Here is a 19,125-nt window from a genome sequence, read left to right as displayed (position 1 = left end):
ATAAACATAAATTATATATGTATAAATAAATGCTACCCTACAAAGTCATGAGAGTATATAAATGTATCTTGATGTCTAATTTAACAAGTGATCTACTTCTGTTATTTCATACTTACAAAAACTAAGACAACTTAGGAAAACCACTGACTAGAGCTTAAATATCATTAACTGTCTAACCCAACCAGAAATATGCTTTTTAGTGGTTTTAACTTATTCCTTTTGCACAAAGTATAAAACTTGGAAATTTGAAGGGAAAAAAAATTCAATTTTATTTGACTAGTCTTATATTTCCAAAAATGGTACCTGGATTCTCGAACTCGCCACATATTGCTGGTTAGATTCTTAACCAAATCTTGAAGAATTTCCTTCAAATACTTATCCACCTAATGAAAACAAAAGGATAAAACTGAGAACGCAAAATCCATCAATAATCAAATGATTCATCTCTACCACACTGTGTTTCTGTACGTAACAGCCTAAGTGTCTCCCTAGGCCTCTCTGTCCACAACTCTCTCCCCACTTTAGTTGCTGAAAGCTGCCCAGCTGATCATCCTGAAATGCAAACGTGATCCTCTTATTTTCCTCAGTGCATGAGAATAAAGTCCAATCACCCAGGCGTGGATACGAAGCCCTCCTGGGACCATCTAGCTCCCGAGTTCTTATATGTCCTGCCTCACCTCCACTCCCTAGCACACACTACCTCTACGTCTTCCATCTCCTACTTGTTCAAGATTCAAATCAGGCATCACCTTCGCAGACAGGACTGGCCTACTCTGCCCTATGTTCCCACGGCACCTTCTTAAGCACATTGTATCAGACAGCACAGTAACTGTCCTGCCCCTTCACACTGAGACCTCGAGGGCAGGGACAGTGTCTCACTTGTCCTTCGCTCCCTGGTAGCCTGCACCACGTCTGGCACATAAAGTAGCACTTGATTGTTCAGAATGAAGACGAATTTAATCTTTTAAGCCTCTTTAGTTTTGATATACGCTTATCCATTTGGTAATAACTACACACACCGACAGTAGATTCACTTTTTATGCTAATCCAAAGAACTTCAAAACTTATGGCTTTTCCACTATTACTCTTGTAGGTAGGAGAGGTTTTGTTATCCTCACTTACATTTAAGAAAACCAAGACAGGGAGGAAATAACTCACCTAAGATTTAAGAAACTGATGTCTTTCTATGTCCATGTCTCTAGACAGTCTCCACAGTGATCTCATCCACATCTGTGGCTTCACCTTCCACTCACACAGAGGTGACACTCACATCCTGCGAGCCTAAGCCTGGGCCCTGAACTCGACCTATTAGATCTCAAGTTGACCCAGTGGTACCAAGTACTCTCCTAGAGCAAACAGAACTCACAGAACCCTCAAGGTGGAACCCTCCAGTGCCCACCAGCATCAGACTGGAGACAGGAAAGGCCTGCATCATGCTCAGGCATGGAAAGACAGGGTAAGGGTCATGGGGTTTATCTAAAGTGAACTAGGAAGCCAACAAAGGATTTTAACCCAAAATGCAATCCAATTTGCATTTTTAACAATCACTTTTACTATTGGTAATTAAATGAAAGAAGGCAAAGAGAAGAGAAAGATGACAACCTGTTCATCAGGGAGGAATAAGGAAAAAAGAGAATAGATTCAAGAAATACTTTGGAGGGAATTCCCTGGAGATCCAGTGGTTAAGATGCAGCGCTTTCACTGCTGTGGGCCCGGGTTTGATCCCTGGTCAGGGAACTGAGATCCCGCAAGCCACACAGTGGAAGGAAGGGAGGAAGAAAGAAAGAAAGAGAAAAAGAGAGAAAGAGAGAGAGAGAAACAGAGAAAAAGAAACAGAAAGAAGGGAAGAAGGGAAGGGAGGGAGGGAGAAATACTTTGGAAGCAGAATCAACAGAATTTGCTACTGGATTCAATTGAGGGTGAGGGTGAGACAGGCAACAATCAAGGATGATGCCCAGTTTCCCCGCTGGGGCAAATGGATGAACGCTGAGGAGAAGGGAGGGGGAAGTTTGTTTTTTTAAGTCCCGTTCTAGACATGTTAAGTCTAAGGTATCTTGAAACAACATCCAAGTGACAATGTCAAGCAGGCAGTGAGACAGACAAGTCAGGAGCACAAGTCGTGCCTGGGCCAGAAGTAAAGATTGGGAACCATCACAATCAAGATGACACATAAGCCCTGGAACTGAGGAGCTGATCTAAAAGGGAAAGTGGAGAGAGTCAACGGTCCTCAGAGGCAAGCCCTGAGAAATCCTAGTAGCTAACAGTGAAGGAGAATATGAGAAGCAGCCAGATGAGAAAAAACCAAATATGGTAATTGCCTGATTCCTTATCTACCTCCCCAACTACGTGAACTCCTTGAAGGCAAGAACCACGACCTGTTCTCCACTACATCAGTGGTTAACTATCGACATACAGTTTTCCATTTGTGTGGATACACTGCCACTTCCTTAACCATCCACCCAATGGACATTTAGATTGTTTCCATTTTTGAGATTTCAATAAATGTTGCCATGAGCATCTCTGATACCTTGAAAGAAGGAAGAAAGCAAGGGATGAAAGAAAGTCTGTTTGTTTAAACAAAAAAGTACACAAAGTAGAAAGGAAGATGAGCATGAGTTTATATGCCATGTGTAACCTGGGACAAGGGTTCACAGATACTTGCCATTGACTTGTCAGTGACCAGCGCATTCCAAATACTTGTCATGGCCTGTCGAATGCCAAGGTTGGGATCAAACTGGTAACGATAAAGACGAGGAACTAGTTGAGGCAGGAAAGGAGCTAGCTGCTCTCCAGCTCTGGTAGCAATTACATTAAAACCAAAAGCAGCACCCTAAAAAAATAATAACAAAGTGGCTCAGATATAATATCCACATATGAAAAATCACAAACTTCTTCCTCCTATCCTTGTCCCTGAATAGAGCCTGATTTACTGGGTGTCCGGCTTTACCAATCAGTAATAGCAGCTATGTGGTGATCTAGATCTCTCTAATCACAGACTTTTACAAAACACACTGCATAACAGTTGTCCCCGTCTGCCAATGCAGGAGGTTTGGTTTGGAGGGAAGAAAAAAATAAAATGTCCAGCAATAGCCACTTACCTTCCTAGAGTTCCACATTGCGTGATGGTTGGCTAGATTCATAAATTTATACACCAGGTCCGGCTGACTAAGATCACTTGCCAGAGAACAAAGCTCCTTGTAAGTAGAGAGGCCCTGGCTTGAACACAAAGATGAAAAAGTATGCTGTAATGTACCTCTCCACCTCCAGACTATTAAAAGTTACATTACCAATATTACTAGGACATTTTAAAATTATGTTTTCGCTAAATTTCCAATATTGCGTTATCTCATTACCACAGAGGCAGAGAACCAGGGTGACGAGAATATAAAAAGTCACCTACTTCAGTTCTCAGCAATGGCTGGTAAATGGCCTAAGGCACCTGTGATGCCCATGAGGGTGGCGCCCTCATCACCTCAGGAGACAGCAATAAGTCTTCAGTGCACTGTGCACCAGCCTCTCTCAGGATCCCGAGAGCCGTCTGAAGACAGCTTCTGTCTTCCCTACACCTTTTCTAAGCTATAGCGTCCCAATCCTGATAACAACTTCTTCAAGTCCTGTTAACTTCCCTCTGTATTTGCTCAACTACCTGATCTTTTTCATTATTTTGTGAAAAGTGAGCACTTCTTTTAAAACTCAGAGGGAGTCTAGAGGGAGGGTAAGTGGAATGGAACAACTTCAGTGTGAAAACATGGAGCTACGGGAGAGACAGCCTGAGGCAGGGCTCTGGGGACTCCCCAGCAAGGCCCAGCAAGCTGCAGCTGGACCTGAGGGTTTTCAGAGGAAAAGCAACAGTACAACCATGATGGAATAGTGATAAGACAAAAGAGGTCAGGCTCTACGAATTAATTTGAAATGCCCAGCTGGTGGACTCCAAAGCACCCAGTAGAGATGCCCCCCCAAAACACCAGGTGCAGTGCGTGCTGATTCCTCCCTGAGGACCCGCTGGCTGGGAGCTGACAGAACTGCCCTCAGTCCAAGGTCAGGTCCTCCCCGAGAGCAGCCCACCACCAACGGCTAGTCACTGAGGGGGTGAAAAGACCTGAGGAGGGGACACAGAGCAGGACCTCCCTGAAGGCCCTCCCAGCCCAGTCCCAGAGCTCCGTGATGGGTCACGGTCTCGTAAGCGGGGGCAGCAGGTCACCACCTCCTCGGCCACTGGACCTGTCCTGCCTCCTCAGTCCCCCAGGGTGACGACTCCAGGCACCCTTCAATAAACTTCCAGCACACACACCTCCGTCTCAGTCTGCTCCCCCAGGAAACCCAATCTAAAACACTAGGCTTTTGCACTGACATTTTCTTCTTCCACTAACACACAACACCTCCCACGAGGGTGGAAATCAACCTGGTGAGCACCCTTCCCAACGGAGAGAAGATGTCTACAGTGACTGATCAACGGATCCGGCACACTTACCCATCAGGGGTTTTGCCAAGGCCTCCTCCTTGAAACACCACTGTCTCTCCAGAAACTTCATGCTTAGCTCTAAACGAAAACAACACCAAGAATTTAAATTAGCCTCGAATTTTTCATACCACCATTCGACTAATGCATACATTTCATCTGTAAACTGATAAAATCAAATTCCCTATCAAGCATCTACAGTGTGCAAGATGTAAAAGTCAACTAACCCTTCCCATCAGCCAGAGAATTTTGTAAAATGAAGTCTAGGAAGAACAAATAGATATAAAAGACATCCCACATAAAGTTACACTGAGTTAAATGTGGTCACACATTGAGAACTATTCTTCCTACAAGGAAAGTAACATAAAGCAGAAACCAATTACGAGAATGACTGCCCGCCTCTTCCTCTTCACAGATCGGACCTGCATGACACACTTCCTCTCCACATCTTCATTCCATTTAGCCAACGGTAATTACGGTACTTCTGTAATCCAATGCTTTACCTGTCCCAAGATCATTCAATTTTCGAAGCCTGAATTACTGGCCTGTTTCTAAACAGTATACACTGGATAATTAAACTGCTATCCACAGCATAACAATCGATGATTTGCAATTTAGAAAAGGCTTAATAAACAGGAAAATCACAAGCTGAACTTTCCTTCCTCCACTTCATATTCTCAGTATGTGCAAAACTTGCCCTGAGTGTTCAAATCTGAAATTTTCAAGTTCACTGTACCTTTTGCCAGTCATCAGTGTTTCTACAAGAGTAGAAACCAACTCCTGTTGATCTTGTTCATTGCCCAGTTCATACACCAACCCAAGGCCTTTTGAGGCAACATCTTGGCTAAGTTCTACACAGAAGTCAGACAAAACAATATTCTTTTAAGAAAAATTTGTCCTCTGGGCATCAAGTTAAAAAAAAGTTAAACTTGTAACATTAACCCAAAATGATATCAAAGTAAAGATATGAAAACATAATCAACCTCCCTATTTTGTTAAAAACATACTAAATCATCTGAGTGGACATGACACCAGCAAGTCTCTGTAAATGAGAACTACATTCACAGAACATCCAACTCACAAGCCAAGTCAACCCTGCTGGGCCTTAGTGTGTAGTGCATGGTGACAAAGGGTCAGTGGAGGCACGTCGCACACATGAGAGGTAATCACAGGACTTAAGGATGCCCACGTGCAATTTTTTAAATGAAAAGTCAACATTAGACCACATGTTTAAAACAATTAATAAAACAAAGCTACTATTTAAATGTCTAACACAAATATTTGCACTCTCTCCTGGCTTACATCACAGAGAGAAAAGGAATTCTAAGTATTAGGAGAAGAAAGCTATCATTTGGTACAAGTATGAGTTAAAGAAGGCCTCGGCTCCACTTTTAAATGCAAAACTGATCTAATGAATAAATAAATACATTAAGAATCAAGTTTCCTGTAGCCTTCTTTTATGTTCATTAATCCAGGTTTTTCAAAATTTAAAATACAAGTTTAGGGCTTCCCTGGTGGCGCAGTGGTTGAGAGTCTGCCTGCCGATGCAGGGGACACGGGTTCGTGCCCCGGTCTGGGAAGATCCCACATGCCGCGGAGCGGCTGGGCCCGTGAGCCATGGCCGCTGAGCCTGCGCGTCTGGACCCTGTGCTCCGCAACGGGAGAGGCCACAATAGTGAGAGGCCCGCGTACCGCAAAAACAAACAAACAAAAATACAAGTTTAAAGAAGTCTGGAAATCAAATATTTACCAATTACTTACCATCATTTTCTGACAAAACAGAAACAAATGCACTCTGAATTTCTTTAAGATGAGACTGAAAGAAGAAAAAAGGCATTCAGAACACTGAAACTCTACCTCCTTGGGAGAATAAAAATCTTGCTCTCAGGGTACACAACCCCTGTGAAGTCTCACGACCAGAGGCAGTCACAAACCCTGCTGTGCTCTCATCTTGGAAGGTGGCCAAATTACCTGAAGGTTGTGGCACTTACAGGTGGTCTAACGCACACAGTCTAAGCCTCCCCCATCCTCACCACTTCCTCTGACATTGTACCTTCAACTTAAGAATCATCTTCCAGCCCATATATATCAGGTACCATCCTTCATTCCTTCACGTATAGCTTATTTCAAAATATGTGTTACTGGTTAGTGGCCCTCACCCTCATACACTTCCCCTCCTACCACCTTTCTATTATAAATACTTCATAAACAGTTTCCAACAGAGCTGGACCACATTTACAGAATGGCTTACCTTCACTTCTTGATGGGTACTTAGCTTCCTCACAAGGGAAAGGAGCCAGATGCAGGCTGCTTGCCTCACATGTGGGTTGGAGCTGATGATATGTTTATTTAAAATCACATCCAGCACCCAGGGGACCACATCATTAACTTTAGCTCCTAGGGAAAGGGAAAGGATGATAAGAAGCAATTAACATAACTGAATAGAGCTCCCTGAAAAAGATAAAATTTTAATCAACATTTACTCAATACAACAATCCTACAACATATTAAGATCTAAATGACTAAGGTGTTTAAATAAATTGCTGAAGGAACTGATAATCATTCATTTCAGAACCTAGCATAAACTAAATAACCTTTCAAAGGTACTCAGATAACTTTAGTTCCCTAGAATGAAAAATTATCACTATCATGGGGGAGGCTAGACATGTGTAGGGGTAGAGGGTGTGGGAAACCTCTGCACCTTCCTCTTAATGTTGCTCTGAACCTAAAACTTCTCTTTTTAAAAATCTGTCTTAAGTTTTTTAAATACTCATATGATTAATGTAATTTTACTCATTTAAACAGTGACAGCAGGAAAAAGAAAGTATTTCTCTTCCTTTATATTTCCTTTTAGACCTTAATTGCACATGGAGTTTTTAAAATAAATATTTTTTCTTTTGTTTGTTTTTAAATTTTAAAATTTTTATTGGAGCATAGTTAATTTACAATGTTGTATGAGTTTTGTCTTAATTTTTTAAAATTATCCCCATTCTTTCTAGTGTCAGCAATTTTTCTTTCTCTACCGTATCTTTCCCATCTCCATCTAAAAACTAACAGGCAAACCAACCTCTATTAACCTCACTTTCCTCCTCCAGCTACTACGCCATTGTTCTCCTTTCCTTTGTCACTTCAGAGTTCCTCAACCTTGGCATTACTGAGGTTGGCAGGACACTCTGCTGTGGAGAGCCATCCTGTGCCCTGTAGGATGTTCACAGCATACGAGACATGTGAAATCACAGTACCTGTAACATGTCATCAGAAAACGCATGCTCCTTCACCTATGTGGTCACTAAAAGCCAGAGGGACTTAGTGAAGAGGCACCTGCTGCACGACCTGCACTGTGTGATAAAGGATTAGGGGACACAAAACTTGGAAACTGCTAGGCCTCAACCTCTAACACTGGCTAACCACACCGATCCTCACGAATATAGCACAAGTCTGAAGGTAATCGACAGCTAACTCCCCTGCCTGCTTTGCCAAAGGACTAAAGAGACAGTTCTCATTCATTTTGTGCTCAGTCTCCTTTAACCAACTATCTTTCTCGACTGAGCCAAACTGATAAATACATATATAAATATTGGAAAGAGAGTTAAAATGGAATGTATACATTTTTTTCTTTTGCTCAAAGGTGATAACAAGAACAGAAGAGGGTTACTTGGTGGTAATAAACTGATTAGCTGACTATATGGTACCGGCAGGGGGCGTATATTCTTCTTCGGCCACCAGCCAGGCATCCCGGGCGGCCACAGAACTAGTTCCTATCGCAGCGCTGGTGATGGCTTCGCCGATAGTGAACTGAAGCTCTATCTGCTTGGCCTGCAATGAAGGGGACAAAAGTGAGGAGTCAGAGAGAACATTGCCCCAAAACATCCGTTTCCGCAAAAAGCCTGCTCGCTGTCCTGTTTCTCAGCACGCTTTGTTTTCACTCTTTTGCCTGCAATGCTCTCAGCTGACAGGATGGTTGGAAAGTGAGGCAGGGTGAGGGAACAGAGAACCCAAGAATGACTTGAGGATCTTTTCCCAAGTCTGTGTTGCACTCTTCACCCTCAGCAGAGAACCACTAAGAGGGATTTTTAATCTTTGGAAGAATGGAACCATTTACTTGGGGGAGAAGGGCATGGACTGTGGAGCCATATGGATCTTGGTAGAAATTCTGTTTCTCACCAGCTACATACACTTATTTAAACTCTGAGACTCAACTTTGTCATTTGTAACATGAGCATAAATAATACCATCATCCACCTCGTCAGGCCGTAGGGATTGAACGAGGTTAACGTACATAAAGCACCTAGTAGACATCTGACTGGTAGTAACTGCACCCTTAACAGCGGCCTTTATCATTTACTAACACCTCCTCCTCTCTGCACGGCTTAAATTACATGATATCTGCAAGTTCCTCTCAAATGGTTCAGAAAAAAAAACAGAGAATGACAAAGCAAACATGGTAAAATACTATAATTTGGTAAGTCTGGATAAAGGGTATAAAGGAGTTCTTTACACTATTCTGACAACCACACTGTAAATTTGGAATTGTTTCAAAAATCAAAAGTTTAAAAAATTCGAAACTATACATACTCAAATTTTTTTTTTTTTTTTTGGCGGTACGCAAGGCCTCTCCCTGCTGTGGCCTCTCCCATTGCGGAGCACAGGCTCCGGACGCGCAGGCCTAGCGGCCATGGCTCACGGGCCCAGCCGCTCCGCGGCACGTGGGATCTTCCCGGACCGGAGCACAAACTTGTGTCCCCTGCATCGGCAGGCGGACTCTCAACCACTGCGCCACCAGGGAAGCCCTACATACTCAAATTTTAAAAATCAGATTTAGAAATTGACACATCTCACAATTATGAACCACTGACTCATATGGAATTGGGCCAGCCTCAGCTCCCTTTGGCATTTTTCTCTAATGTTTGCTGGGAATCAGAAAAGACCTAAGAATAGGAGAGTAAGAAGAGAATGAAGAACAGAGAATATGAGGGGTATGGGAATATGGGACTTTTGGGAGAACACTGTAAAGCATACAGACAACAGTCTAGCCATTTCCAAGCTTAATCAACTAAATGCTCTAGGCTTGCTGAGGTGTTAAGTGCTGATACCACACACTTCCTACTCTGAGAAAAAGTATTTGAAGGCTTCAGTCCTACAGCTTTCCTGGTCAAAGTTTCTCTTGGCAACTCTAAGCTGAGAAACAGTTATCTCAACACAGAGGATCCTGTATTAGGGAGTCATTTTATGTGCCTGTTTTTACCTGTTTACATGTTAATAACAACATAGTTGGCATTACAAACAAAAACAAAACTCCCTAACTCTATTTGTGAAGATAATATCCAGATTTTGCTTTAAATATTCTAGAAATAAAGAGTGGATAAATAGGGATCATTATATTATTATTCTCTCTACTTCTGTGCATTTTTGAAATTTTCCATAATAAAAAGTTAAAAGAAACAACAACAAAATAACCTTTAGGACTTTGTCCTAGATGACTGTGAAGATATTTTGCTTCTCTTGATTCCTGCTTTTTTAAAATTCTCCTCCTTCAGTCTCTCTAGCATGTTTCAAGCTTTTCATATAGTTCTGTACTTCTAAACTCTTAAAATAATGTCTTCAGTAGCAAGTTGAGAACTGAGACAAACCTTCATTCATTTAAACAAAACTGGAAGAAACCCATCTCTATCATAGATATATAAAAAGAAAAAAGATGAGAAAGGAGACATCACAAGCTTTTCCCCAAGACGTTACAATGTGAGTGACATCCAGGGAGAATGAGATATGGTTATAATTTGTCAAAAAATGTCACCTTAAAAATACTCCATCAAGAATCCAGAGACCTGCATCCTAATGTCGGCTCTACCACTCAGCTGCCTTATTCCTCAACCACAGCTCTCCTCTCTCCTCTCTTTCTTCCTTCAAGGCCCAGCAGCGACTTTGCCACCAAAACACGTGCACCAGCTCCCCCAGACAGAAGTGCTCACACCCGCCTTCGTGAGTCCACTGCCTTACACGCAAACATCTCTTCATTCAGTTACGCTTCCAAAAATGTTTGAGGTCCTACAACTACCAGTTACGCTGCCAGGCCCCTGTTTTATAAGGGGGTGAGGATGGGGATGCAAAACAGCCTTTGCCTTCAGCCTAGTGGGCAATTAGCAACTGTGATGAATGTTGTGAAGCAAAGTACGGAGCAGCATGAAAGCACAAATAAATAAAGAAATCTACTCTAGTCTGAAGGGTCAGGAAACTTTTCAAAGACCTATAGCAACAACCTGAGAAAGAAGGAAGCATGGGTCTGTCAAAAGCTCAGAGCAAAGAAGGACTAAGAGGCTGGTGAACAAAAGCGGCTGGTGAGTAAGTGACAAGAACCAAGGCCCAATCAGGGGCCACATCAGACTGTGTTAGGTCACTCATCATATTGGCTAGCAGTTGTCTACTTATAGGTCTTCTCCACCACACTGGACATTTATCTAGAAGACAGAAGCAAAGTCATCAGACTCAAGGGCAACCAGAACAGGGGCCACATCAGACTGTGTTAGGTCACTCATCATATTGGCTAGCAGTTGTCTACTTATAGGTCTTCTCCACCACACTGGACATTTATCTAGAAGACAGAAGCAAAGTCATCAGACTCAAGGGCAACCAGAACACTGGCACCCACTCCCCACATCTAGCTGAATAGGTACGTTTCCCCTCCTACCTACACTGCACCACGCTTTACTCAAAAATGATGAGAAGGGCTTCCCTGGTGGCGCAGTGGTTAAGAATCCGCCTGCCAATGCAGGAGACACGGGTTCGAGCCCTGGTACGGGAAGATCCCACGTGCCGTGGAGCAACTAAGCCCGTGCACCACAACTACTGACCCTGTGCTCTAGAGCCCATGACCCACAACTACTGAGCCCACATGCCACAACTACTGAGCCTGCACTCTAGAGCCCGTGCTCCACAAGAGAAGCCACCGCAATGAGAAGCCCGCGCACCGCAACGAAGAGTAGCTCCCGCTCGCCGCACTAGAGAAAGCCCGCGCACAGCAACAATGACCCAACACAGCCAAAAATAATAAATAAAAATAAATAAATTTATTTTTAAAAATCATGAGAAAAGGACTTCCCCACAGAGGTGATTTAGTCAATGCTACGATTACCAGTGATGGACCCACAGATGGTACTCAGTAAGTACTTGGTGAATAAATGAATAAAGTTTTAATTTAAAACCTCACAGCATGCAAAATTCCAAGTTAAGAAAAATGCCTTTTGTTTGAATGACTAACAACCAGATAGCAATATAAATACCTCCACAGAATCCATCAGACCTTGCAAGAGGAGTTTCTGGTGAGGAAAATCTCCATCCCCAACTGGAAAATACCCCAGTGTTTGGATAGCTCTTTCTTTCATCTGGAAGAACACAGAATTTTTTTTTTTTTTTTAATGAAGTATATAACAGCTTGGTCCCAGAAAAAATGTTTCCAAAATGAGAAAGCAGGGAGGGGGAGTCTGTCTAACTAATGCATCAGCACAATTTTTTTTTTTTTTTAAGTATCCAATTTTACAGAATTATGTCTATAAGACATTGGAGGTAGAAAGACATAAAACTGAGTTCATTAGGGGTCCACAGCTGCAAAAGAAGGAATAACAAAGTCTTTAACTAGTTCATTATCCTACAAGCTATAACAGTTATAAATGTTGATTCTGGGCCCAGAGGACCTAAGATCAAGTCACAGCTCGACCATTTTAATAGCCTTTACAACTGTGTGACCTCAGGCAAGTTACTTAGCCTCTCTGTGACGCTATTTCCTCATCTCTGAAAATAGAGATGACAACTGTACCTACTTCACTAGATCTTTTGGGGATTCAATTAATTAATGCATGTGAAGCACTCAGCATATGCTTGGCAGATTGCAAGTGCTCAACAATGGATGGTAATGAGTAGTTGCTAACATCTAATAAAAACTACTGTGATCTCAGAAAGCTTTAAATAGTCCCTAGATCAAGAATAAAATTACATATTTATTAAACTTGTAGTAAACCGATTTTTCTGTTCATTAAATCATCTTATACTTCAACACTGAGGTGTTCTTATCCCAAAGAAAATTTTTAAAGTCTATGAAAGTTTTTATCTAAGACTAAGAAAAACATAAGTGTCCTTTTCCTCAGAGATTACTCACACTGCTTACGAATGCCCAGATTTCTTAAAACCAAACTAAGTATAGGAAGTTAAGATTTAGATTTGGTCTGAAATTACAAAAATCGTTAAACTATTTAACACTTTATTACCCCCCTTTTGCATGACAAAAGAATTACCTGATGCATTTAATATTTACCCAAATCTTAACAGTTATGGGCCTAAATTGGAGTGACTGGGTCAAACAGTACACACACGAAAGCAGTGCACAAGTCATCCCCAACTCAAAATTAAACAGTCACCTAGACTTTCTTCTTTACCACTCTTTTTCACATTCAGCCCTTCCTCCAGCTGTAATGCCATCTATCCTGACTATGATTCTGTTTTTATTCGTTTATTTATCTATGAACAGAAAGAATTTCAGAGAAGAAGGATAAAAGGAAGAGACTTGCCTTATTTGTTTCTTTACTGGAGGGTATTCTATTTAGCAGGCTTTCCACAAGATGCAACTTAGTAAAGCCAGATCCCTCACTGGGGATTGGGAGTGGACCATTTCTGCCAATTTCACCCAGGGCTGTACAGGCAGCAATTGCCAGGAGGGGTGATGTACTGTCCAAAAATGAGCCTGTAAACATATTTAGACACAAAAGAATTTTATATCATTACCCCTGGAATCCAAAGCAACCAGCAATGTAGTCAAGATTTTTTCAAAGACAGCAAACCAAAATCAAAGTCTACAACATATTTTCCAGTTGATAATTTGTTAGCATTTCTTTAGTAATAAAACACCAGAGTCATGTCCTTTCTTAATGTTTACAATTTTTCCCATAATGGAATCATCTCTGTTAAACAGAAACATATAGAAAAATATATATATACAAAAACTAGAGTACTTGCATTGTTATTAAAAACAAAGAATTTATTCAGCATCAAGATTTTGTGGAAAAACCTCGTGTATTTAGAGTGCAATGCTATAAAAAGAAATTAAAATGTTACAATAAATTTTAACCTAATTCAAAAAAACTGTAACCTACTTATGCTGACATCCAAATCAGCATAAACACATTAATTACCGATAGTTTCTGTGGCACTCTGAATGAGTTCCTCTTGTTCGGGCAGAAAATCAGCATTTGTCTCCACGTCTTGCTGCTCTGCCATTTTCATTTTCTTCTTAGCCAAATATCTTCCTACTGTGAATCCCAATGCAAGCAAGGATCCGTGCTGTATCTCCGGGCTCTGGATTTAACAACACAATACCGTATGTCTGTCTCTCTCACATGTGCGTGAATGCAATGAAATAACTGTGTGTTTACTACAGTCATCTCCCCAACAAAATATAAGGCCAAAGAATAAAGTGATCATGTGAGGTTCCACTGGATGTTAATAAATAGGTTAGGGAACAAGAGAAAACTTGAGTTTCAAACACAGAATTCTGAGAAGTTAAGCTGAGTCCTGACTCACTTGGATTTAGATTCCTTAATCCCATACCCAACTCCAACTATGGGTGAGGTGACTCCATTGCACGCTCGTATAAGCACCCACACTTTCTTCTAGCTTATAAATAACACTTAGGTAAATACACTGTCATAACTTTCAAGCATAATTTTCCTCTACTGCCAACAAAATACAATGAACGGATCCTATTTCTAACTGCTAAAACCTCCAAATGCAAATAAAATATTTGAAAGCACATGGTTTCAACAGTGTTTCCTAATGGGACAGGTACAATGAGAGGTGGCAGTATATGGGGAGGAAAAAAGGAACTAACATTTCTGAGCACCAAGCACTACTAGAGCTTCTCATGTATCCACTCCCTGCCGTATTCGTAGAGCTTAAAACAATGCCTATGAGACACAAGGCACTCAAATTTGTTGACTGAACTGACTGAATCCATGTATTATCTATCTCATTTAATCTTTACAATCATAAAGGCAAGAAATTTATGAGTTTGTTTTACAAGTTTTACAATTTATGAGCTCGTTTTACAAAAACTAAAAATATATTAGATGCTTTTGTAAAACTATTTCCCACAAAAAAGGACAGAGACAAAACTGATAACATACATGATTGTCTTTTGTAGTCTTTACAAGCTGTTCTATCATTGACTTCAACTCGTTTCCTGACACTGTAGATACCACCACAGAATAAAACAATGCTGCCAGTTCACGCATCTCTTCTTTACTGCTATTCATCAGACTCTGAGTGGTGTAGAAAAAGAAATACACACATAATATATGATCATGTCCCTGCTGACAATGTCTAACATTTAAAGCGTTATAATGTTCAATCTACTGGTAACTATGAGAAAAGAACGCAACAAGCTATTATTTCAAAACGAAATAAAAGCGGAGGTATAGACCAAAATCTTACGTGCATTTTCATCAAAGATACAAAGTATAAAACAGGTGGAATTAATACACAGCTGATCTGAAACAGAGGTCAGCATGCGTTTTCTGTAAAGAGCCAAATCTATCGCAACAATTCCACTCTGCTATTGTAGTGCAAAAGCAGTCATAGACCACAAATGGGTGTGACTGGATTCCAGTACAATTTCACAGACACTCTAATTTTCACATGTCAGGAAATTTTATTCATCTTTTAATTTTTTTTCCAACCCTTTAAAAATGTAAACAGTATTCTTGGCTTGCAGCCCATACAAACAGGAGGCGGGCCAGATTTGGTACATGGGCCACAAGTTAATGACTCCTGATCTACAAGATCAAAGGTCAAAAACTCTAAGATCATTTTAAAATCAGCAAATATTCACAAAGAATTAAAAAACCTTTTTAAACTAGAAGCAATTTCCTGAGACTAGATTTTCCAGAAAAGTACAAAACTCACTCCTCTTGGTAAATTACCTTCATGCTTTCACACTTAAATAATTGGTACATTTTACCATAATTCAAACTGCATTTTCCAAAAAGAACTACATTATGTAGCACAAAAGGTATACAAAACTATATGAGCCAGACCTGTAATAAAAAAGATTATTCACTGTTTATCTGAAATTCAAGTTTAACTGAGTATCTTGCATTTTTATTTGCTAAACCTGGTAACCCTTTTGGTGTGACCACAGGACAAAAATACACTCCAACATGGCCGGTGGGAGTGTGAATTGGAACTACTCATATGGAGGATGTGCATTATCTATTAAAATTGCATCCATGTGTCCTCAATTCCACTTCTGGGGAATCTACCTAAAAATATACCCACTCATATTCAAAATGATGGACTGTTCATGGCAGCAGGCTGTAAGTCCCAATGACCATCAATAAGGACCTACAATAAATTATGGCACATTCATGCAGTGGGAAACAATGAAGGTGTTAAAACAAAGAGGATGTTCTCTCTGTAGTTATATAGGAATAATTCCTTGTTCTAACGCTAAGCGAAAGAAGGTACAGAACAGTGTGAGAAGTATAATACCCTTTTGTGTGAAAAAAGGAAGAAAACTCAAAAATGCTAATTTCACTTGTGTGTATATGCATAAGTAAACTCTAGAAGGGACACCATATACAAATAAGTGATAACCTATGCATGTCTGTCAGGTGAGAGAGGAAGAGGCAGGAAGGTGAAGGGATCTGGGTAGCTGAGAGACTATGCAAAGGAGACGTCTTACATAATTGTTTACTTAAGTTATATATATTTATTACTTTTTTAAACTTTTAAAACTGAAAAATAATTCTTTCTTACTTATAAGACTCCCAATTCATCTCCCCCTCTCACCTAAATGGATCACTGCAATACATGGACCTACTCGCTGCCCAGTAAGTGTTTAATGATGAGAGTTTCAAAATGACCTAAAGGCAGAAAAGGCCACAGAAACACTGGTAGGAAGGCGACATCATGAGACCGAAGTTTAAAATATACAGAATCAAAAAGAAATACACATGCACAGGATATACCTTTATCCATTCGGTTTTGTCTACAAATTTGGTAGCCAGCTTTTCCGGATACACTGAGACAGCTTCCAATAGACAGTACATGACTGGCAAACCTAAATAAGAAGGAATTCAGAACCATTCTGATTTCAAGAAAAGCAATAAACGTACAGGGATCACTAACTTCCTTTAAAGCATAAGGCTACAGCTTTAGGAGGCATTCCCCAGTTCTACAAAACAAAAGTTAACCTAAATACAGTATGTGATTCAACACACAAATTTACAGACTTATTGTCTATAAAAAGATGCCCTGTTCTTCACACCCACTTCCAAAGTAAAAATATATTACCTATTGTTAAGCATTTCTTTCTGAAAAAAGAAATAGTGTATCAAAGATGAACTCAGGCAAGTTTAGAAAAGAAACAGAGATTCATGTTCAGTTGCAGGAGAGAAGACAGAAAATCATTTTGCTATAAATTCTCAGCTGAGTTTAAAATTAGATTTTTGCTTAAGTGCTTTAGTATAATCCTCAGCGGCATGACCTCCTACCTCCAACACCTGCTAACAGCTGCTGGAGCAGGCCGATGTAGATCTGAACAGGGTTGGTCTCCCCACTCTTGGAAGAAGACGAGGAGGGTGTTGCCTGGCTGCCCGACATTAAAGTCCGTATATAGCGTCCAATGGCTGGGGCGTGATCTTGCATATCAGCCAAACTCTGAGAGGTGGGCACCACTCCCGCACTGTGAGCCAGGCACATGCGCAAGTACAGGACTATCTACAGACAGAAGGAAGAAGGACACCAGATAAGCGTCTCAAAAAATCAAGGCAGGAGATGTTCTTCAAAGTGACAGTTCCCAGCTTTGATTCCCCACTTTCCTTCAAAAGCTATTCAACAACCCTCACAGAAGATGGAAAACATGACTCAACGTGTGAACTGAAATTATCACAAGGGAGCAGAATTTATATAACCAGTTTTATAATCCAAAGAGTGCTTTTTAACAGAGTTTAATGGAGTTAAAACACAAACTCCACTTTTAAAGTCTAAAATATAATAAGGAAAATCATTATTTTTTTTTAAAGATGTGTGTGTATGTATGTGAGAGAGACAGACAGACAGACAGACAGACACTGGGCAGAAACCCGGGACCAATGATCTGTTCCTGTGGAACTTGAGCTGCATTTAATCTCCACTGACAAGAGAATTTGAAAAAATGGGTTCAAATCATCTACAGAAGAGTAGCTACAACGTCATTAAAAACCTCTGACATAAATTAGCTACTAAGGAGTCCTCTGGAAGCTCTTTCCTTGGCAGCTAGAATAGGACAGGCAGTAATTTCATCGTGAGTCTTCTTACTCTGAACAAGATTATCTCTTGCCATTTAATTAGTGCAAATCAGTGACTAAAACAATAGAATTTCCCTTAGCAAATGAGATAAATTAATCTAATTCTCCAACCTTCAAAACTGGATAATCCAAATAACCTCAATATATTGTTGGCTTTAAAATTGAAACCTAATTTGCTGTAAATTCCCAATAGCAATCAAGGCAGAGCATCTACTTCTTTCGCGAAGAGAATCTCACTGAGACAAATGTATTTCTAGACTCCACTATGATTTAAAATAATACCAATTACTAAGTACTGTTTTCCTAATAAACAACCTGGTATAAAACAATGACGTCACTATACGGGTTTACCTAGAACACAAAAAATTCACGGTCATCTCTTTGACTGTGACATTATCGTTAAGAACCTTTAGCGAAAGCAAAATAGAAATATATGTCAGTCCTACCTCTCCAAAGGCTGCTGGGTTAAATGGAAGGACAGTGGTCCCAGTCATGTACTTGGCTGGCGTTTTCATTCGATGGGAAGCCTAATAAAAATAAACCCCAAAAATCAATTACTGGAAAACAAAGCACGTGTACCCTTTCTCAACTCAAAAATAACTGTATTTCTAGCTACATTATTGTCTGTTACTGTTTTTTTTCTAGTCAAAACATTTTTCCATTAATCATGCTTGATTGTGCATGGACCTCAAACCCGAAGTTACAGATGTGTTGCCTTTTGACTGGCTTGTTTAAAAAGAATAAACCTGGGCTTCCCTGGTGGCGCAGTGGTTGACAGTCCGCCTGCCGATGCAGGGGACATGGGTTCATGCCCCGGTCCGGGAAGATCCCACATGCCGTGGAGCGGCTGGGCCCGTGAGCCATGGCCGCTGAGCCTGCACGTCCGGAGCCTGTGCTCCGCAACGGGAGAGGACACAATAGTGAGAGGCCCGTGTACCGCAAAAAAAAAAGAATAAACCTATAAATCAACTATACTTTAAAAAGAAAGGAAGAAAGAAAAAAGCTGCAAAGATGACACAGTAGCAAGTAAAAAAAATAAAATAAAAAGAATAAACCTACTCCAGGCATCTACTGACAGTCACCCCAGGGCACTGCATTCCAGTTATTTTCATTAATAATAGAGGTAGAAGGAAAATATTAGCACAAAAGCATCTTCTGCCCACAAATATGACAGTGTTATGGAGAAGAGAATCATAGCTGCTACATACTGACCTCCAGCACCCTTAAGATGTCTATCTAAGCCAAAAGCTAAGACCACCAGTAGAAGTGAAAGGCTGTAAGGTATCCCCCCAGCACACTAAGAGAAACATCAATGTAAAAAGTAGGATAGTGTCA

General features: G+C 40.7%; 1 protein-coding gene across 6 annotated transcripts in view; it reads right to left on the bottom strand.

Moving 5' to 3' along the window:
- ECPAS (Ecm29 proteasome adaptor and scaffold) overlaps positions 1-19,125 on the bottom strand; it is a 99,782-nt gene that overhangs the window by 20,793 nt on the left and 59,864 nt on the right. For all 6 annotated transcript variants that reach the window (XM_082842763.1, XM_082842764.1, XM_082842765.1 and 3 more), the window contains 15 exons: positions 18,237-18,317; positions 16,996-17,221; positions 16,471-16,562; positions 14,629-14,763; positions 13,639-13,801; positions 13,018-13,190; positions 11,737-11,838; positions 8,152-8,275; positions 6,711-6,856; positions 6,221-6,275; positions 5,196-5,310; positions 4,472-4,540; positions 3,099-3,216; positions 2,663-2,830; positions 304-383 (listed from right to left, as the gene is read on the bottom strand). In XM_082842763.1, coding sequence (XP_082698889.1) covers positions 304-383; positions 2,663-2,830; positions 3,099-3,216; positions 4,472-4,540; positions 5,196-5,310; positions 6,221-6,275; positions 6,711-6,856; positions 8,152-8,275; positions 11,737-11,838; positions 13,018-13,190; positions 13,639-13,801; positions 14,629-14,763; positions 16,471-16,562; positions 16,996-17,221; positions 18,237-18,317 — 1,847 coding nt within the window. The remainder of the gene's footprint in view (positions 1-303; positions 384-2,662; positions 2,831-3,098; positions 3,217-4,471; positions 4,541-5,195; positions 5,311-6,220; positions 6,276-6,710; positions 6,857-8,151; positions 8,276-11,736; positions 11,839-13,017; positions 13,191-13,638; positions 13,802-14,628; positions 14,764-16,470; positions 16,563-16,995; positions 17,222-18,236; positions 18,318-19,125) is intronic.

Source organism: Leucopleurus acutus (genome assembly GCF_964270905.1).
Source record: "Leucopleurus acutus genome assembly, chromosome: 7".
Classification (NCBI taxonomy): Eukaryota; Metazoa; Chordata; class Mammalia; order Artiodactyla; family Delphinidae; genus Leucopleurus; species Leucopleurus acutus.
This window is presented reverse-complemented; position numbering and strand designations above follow the sequence as displayed.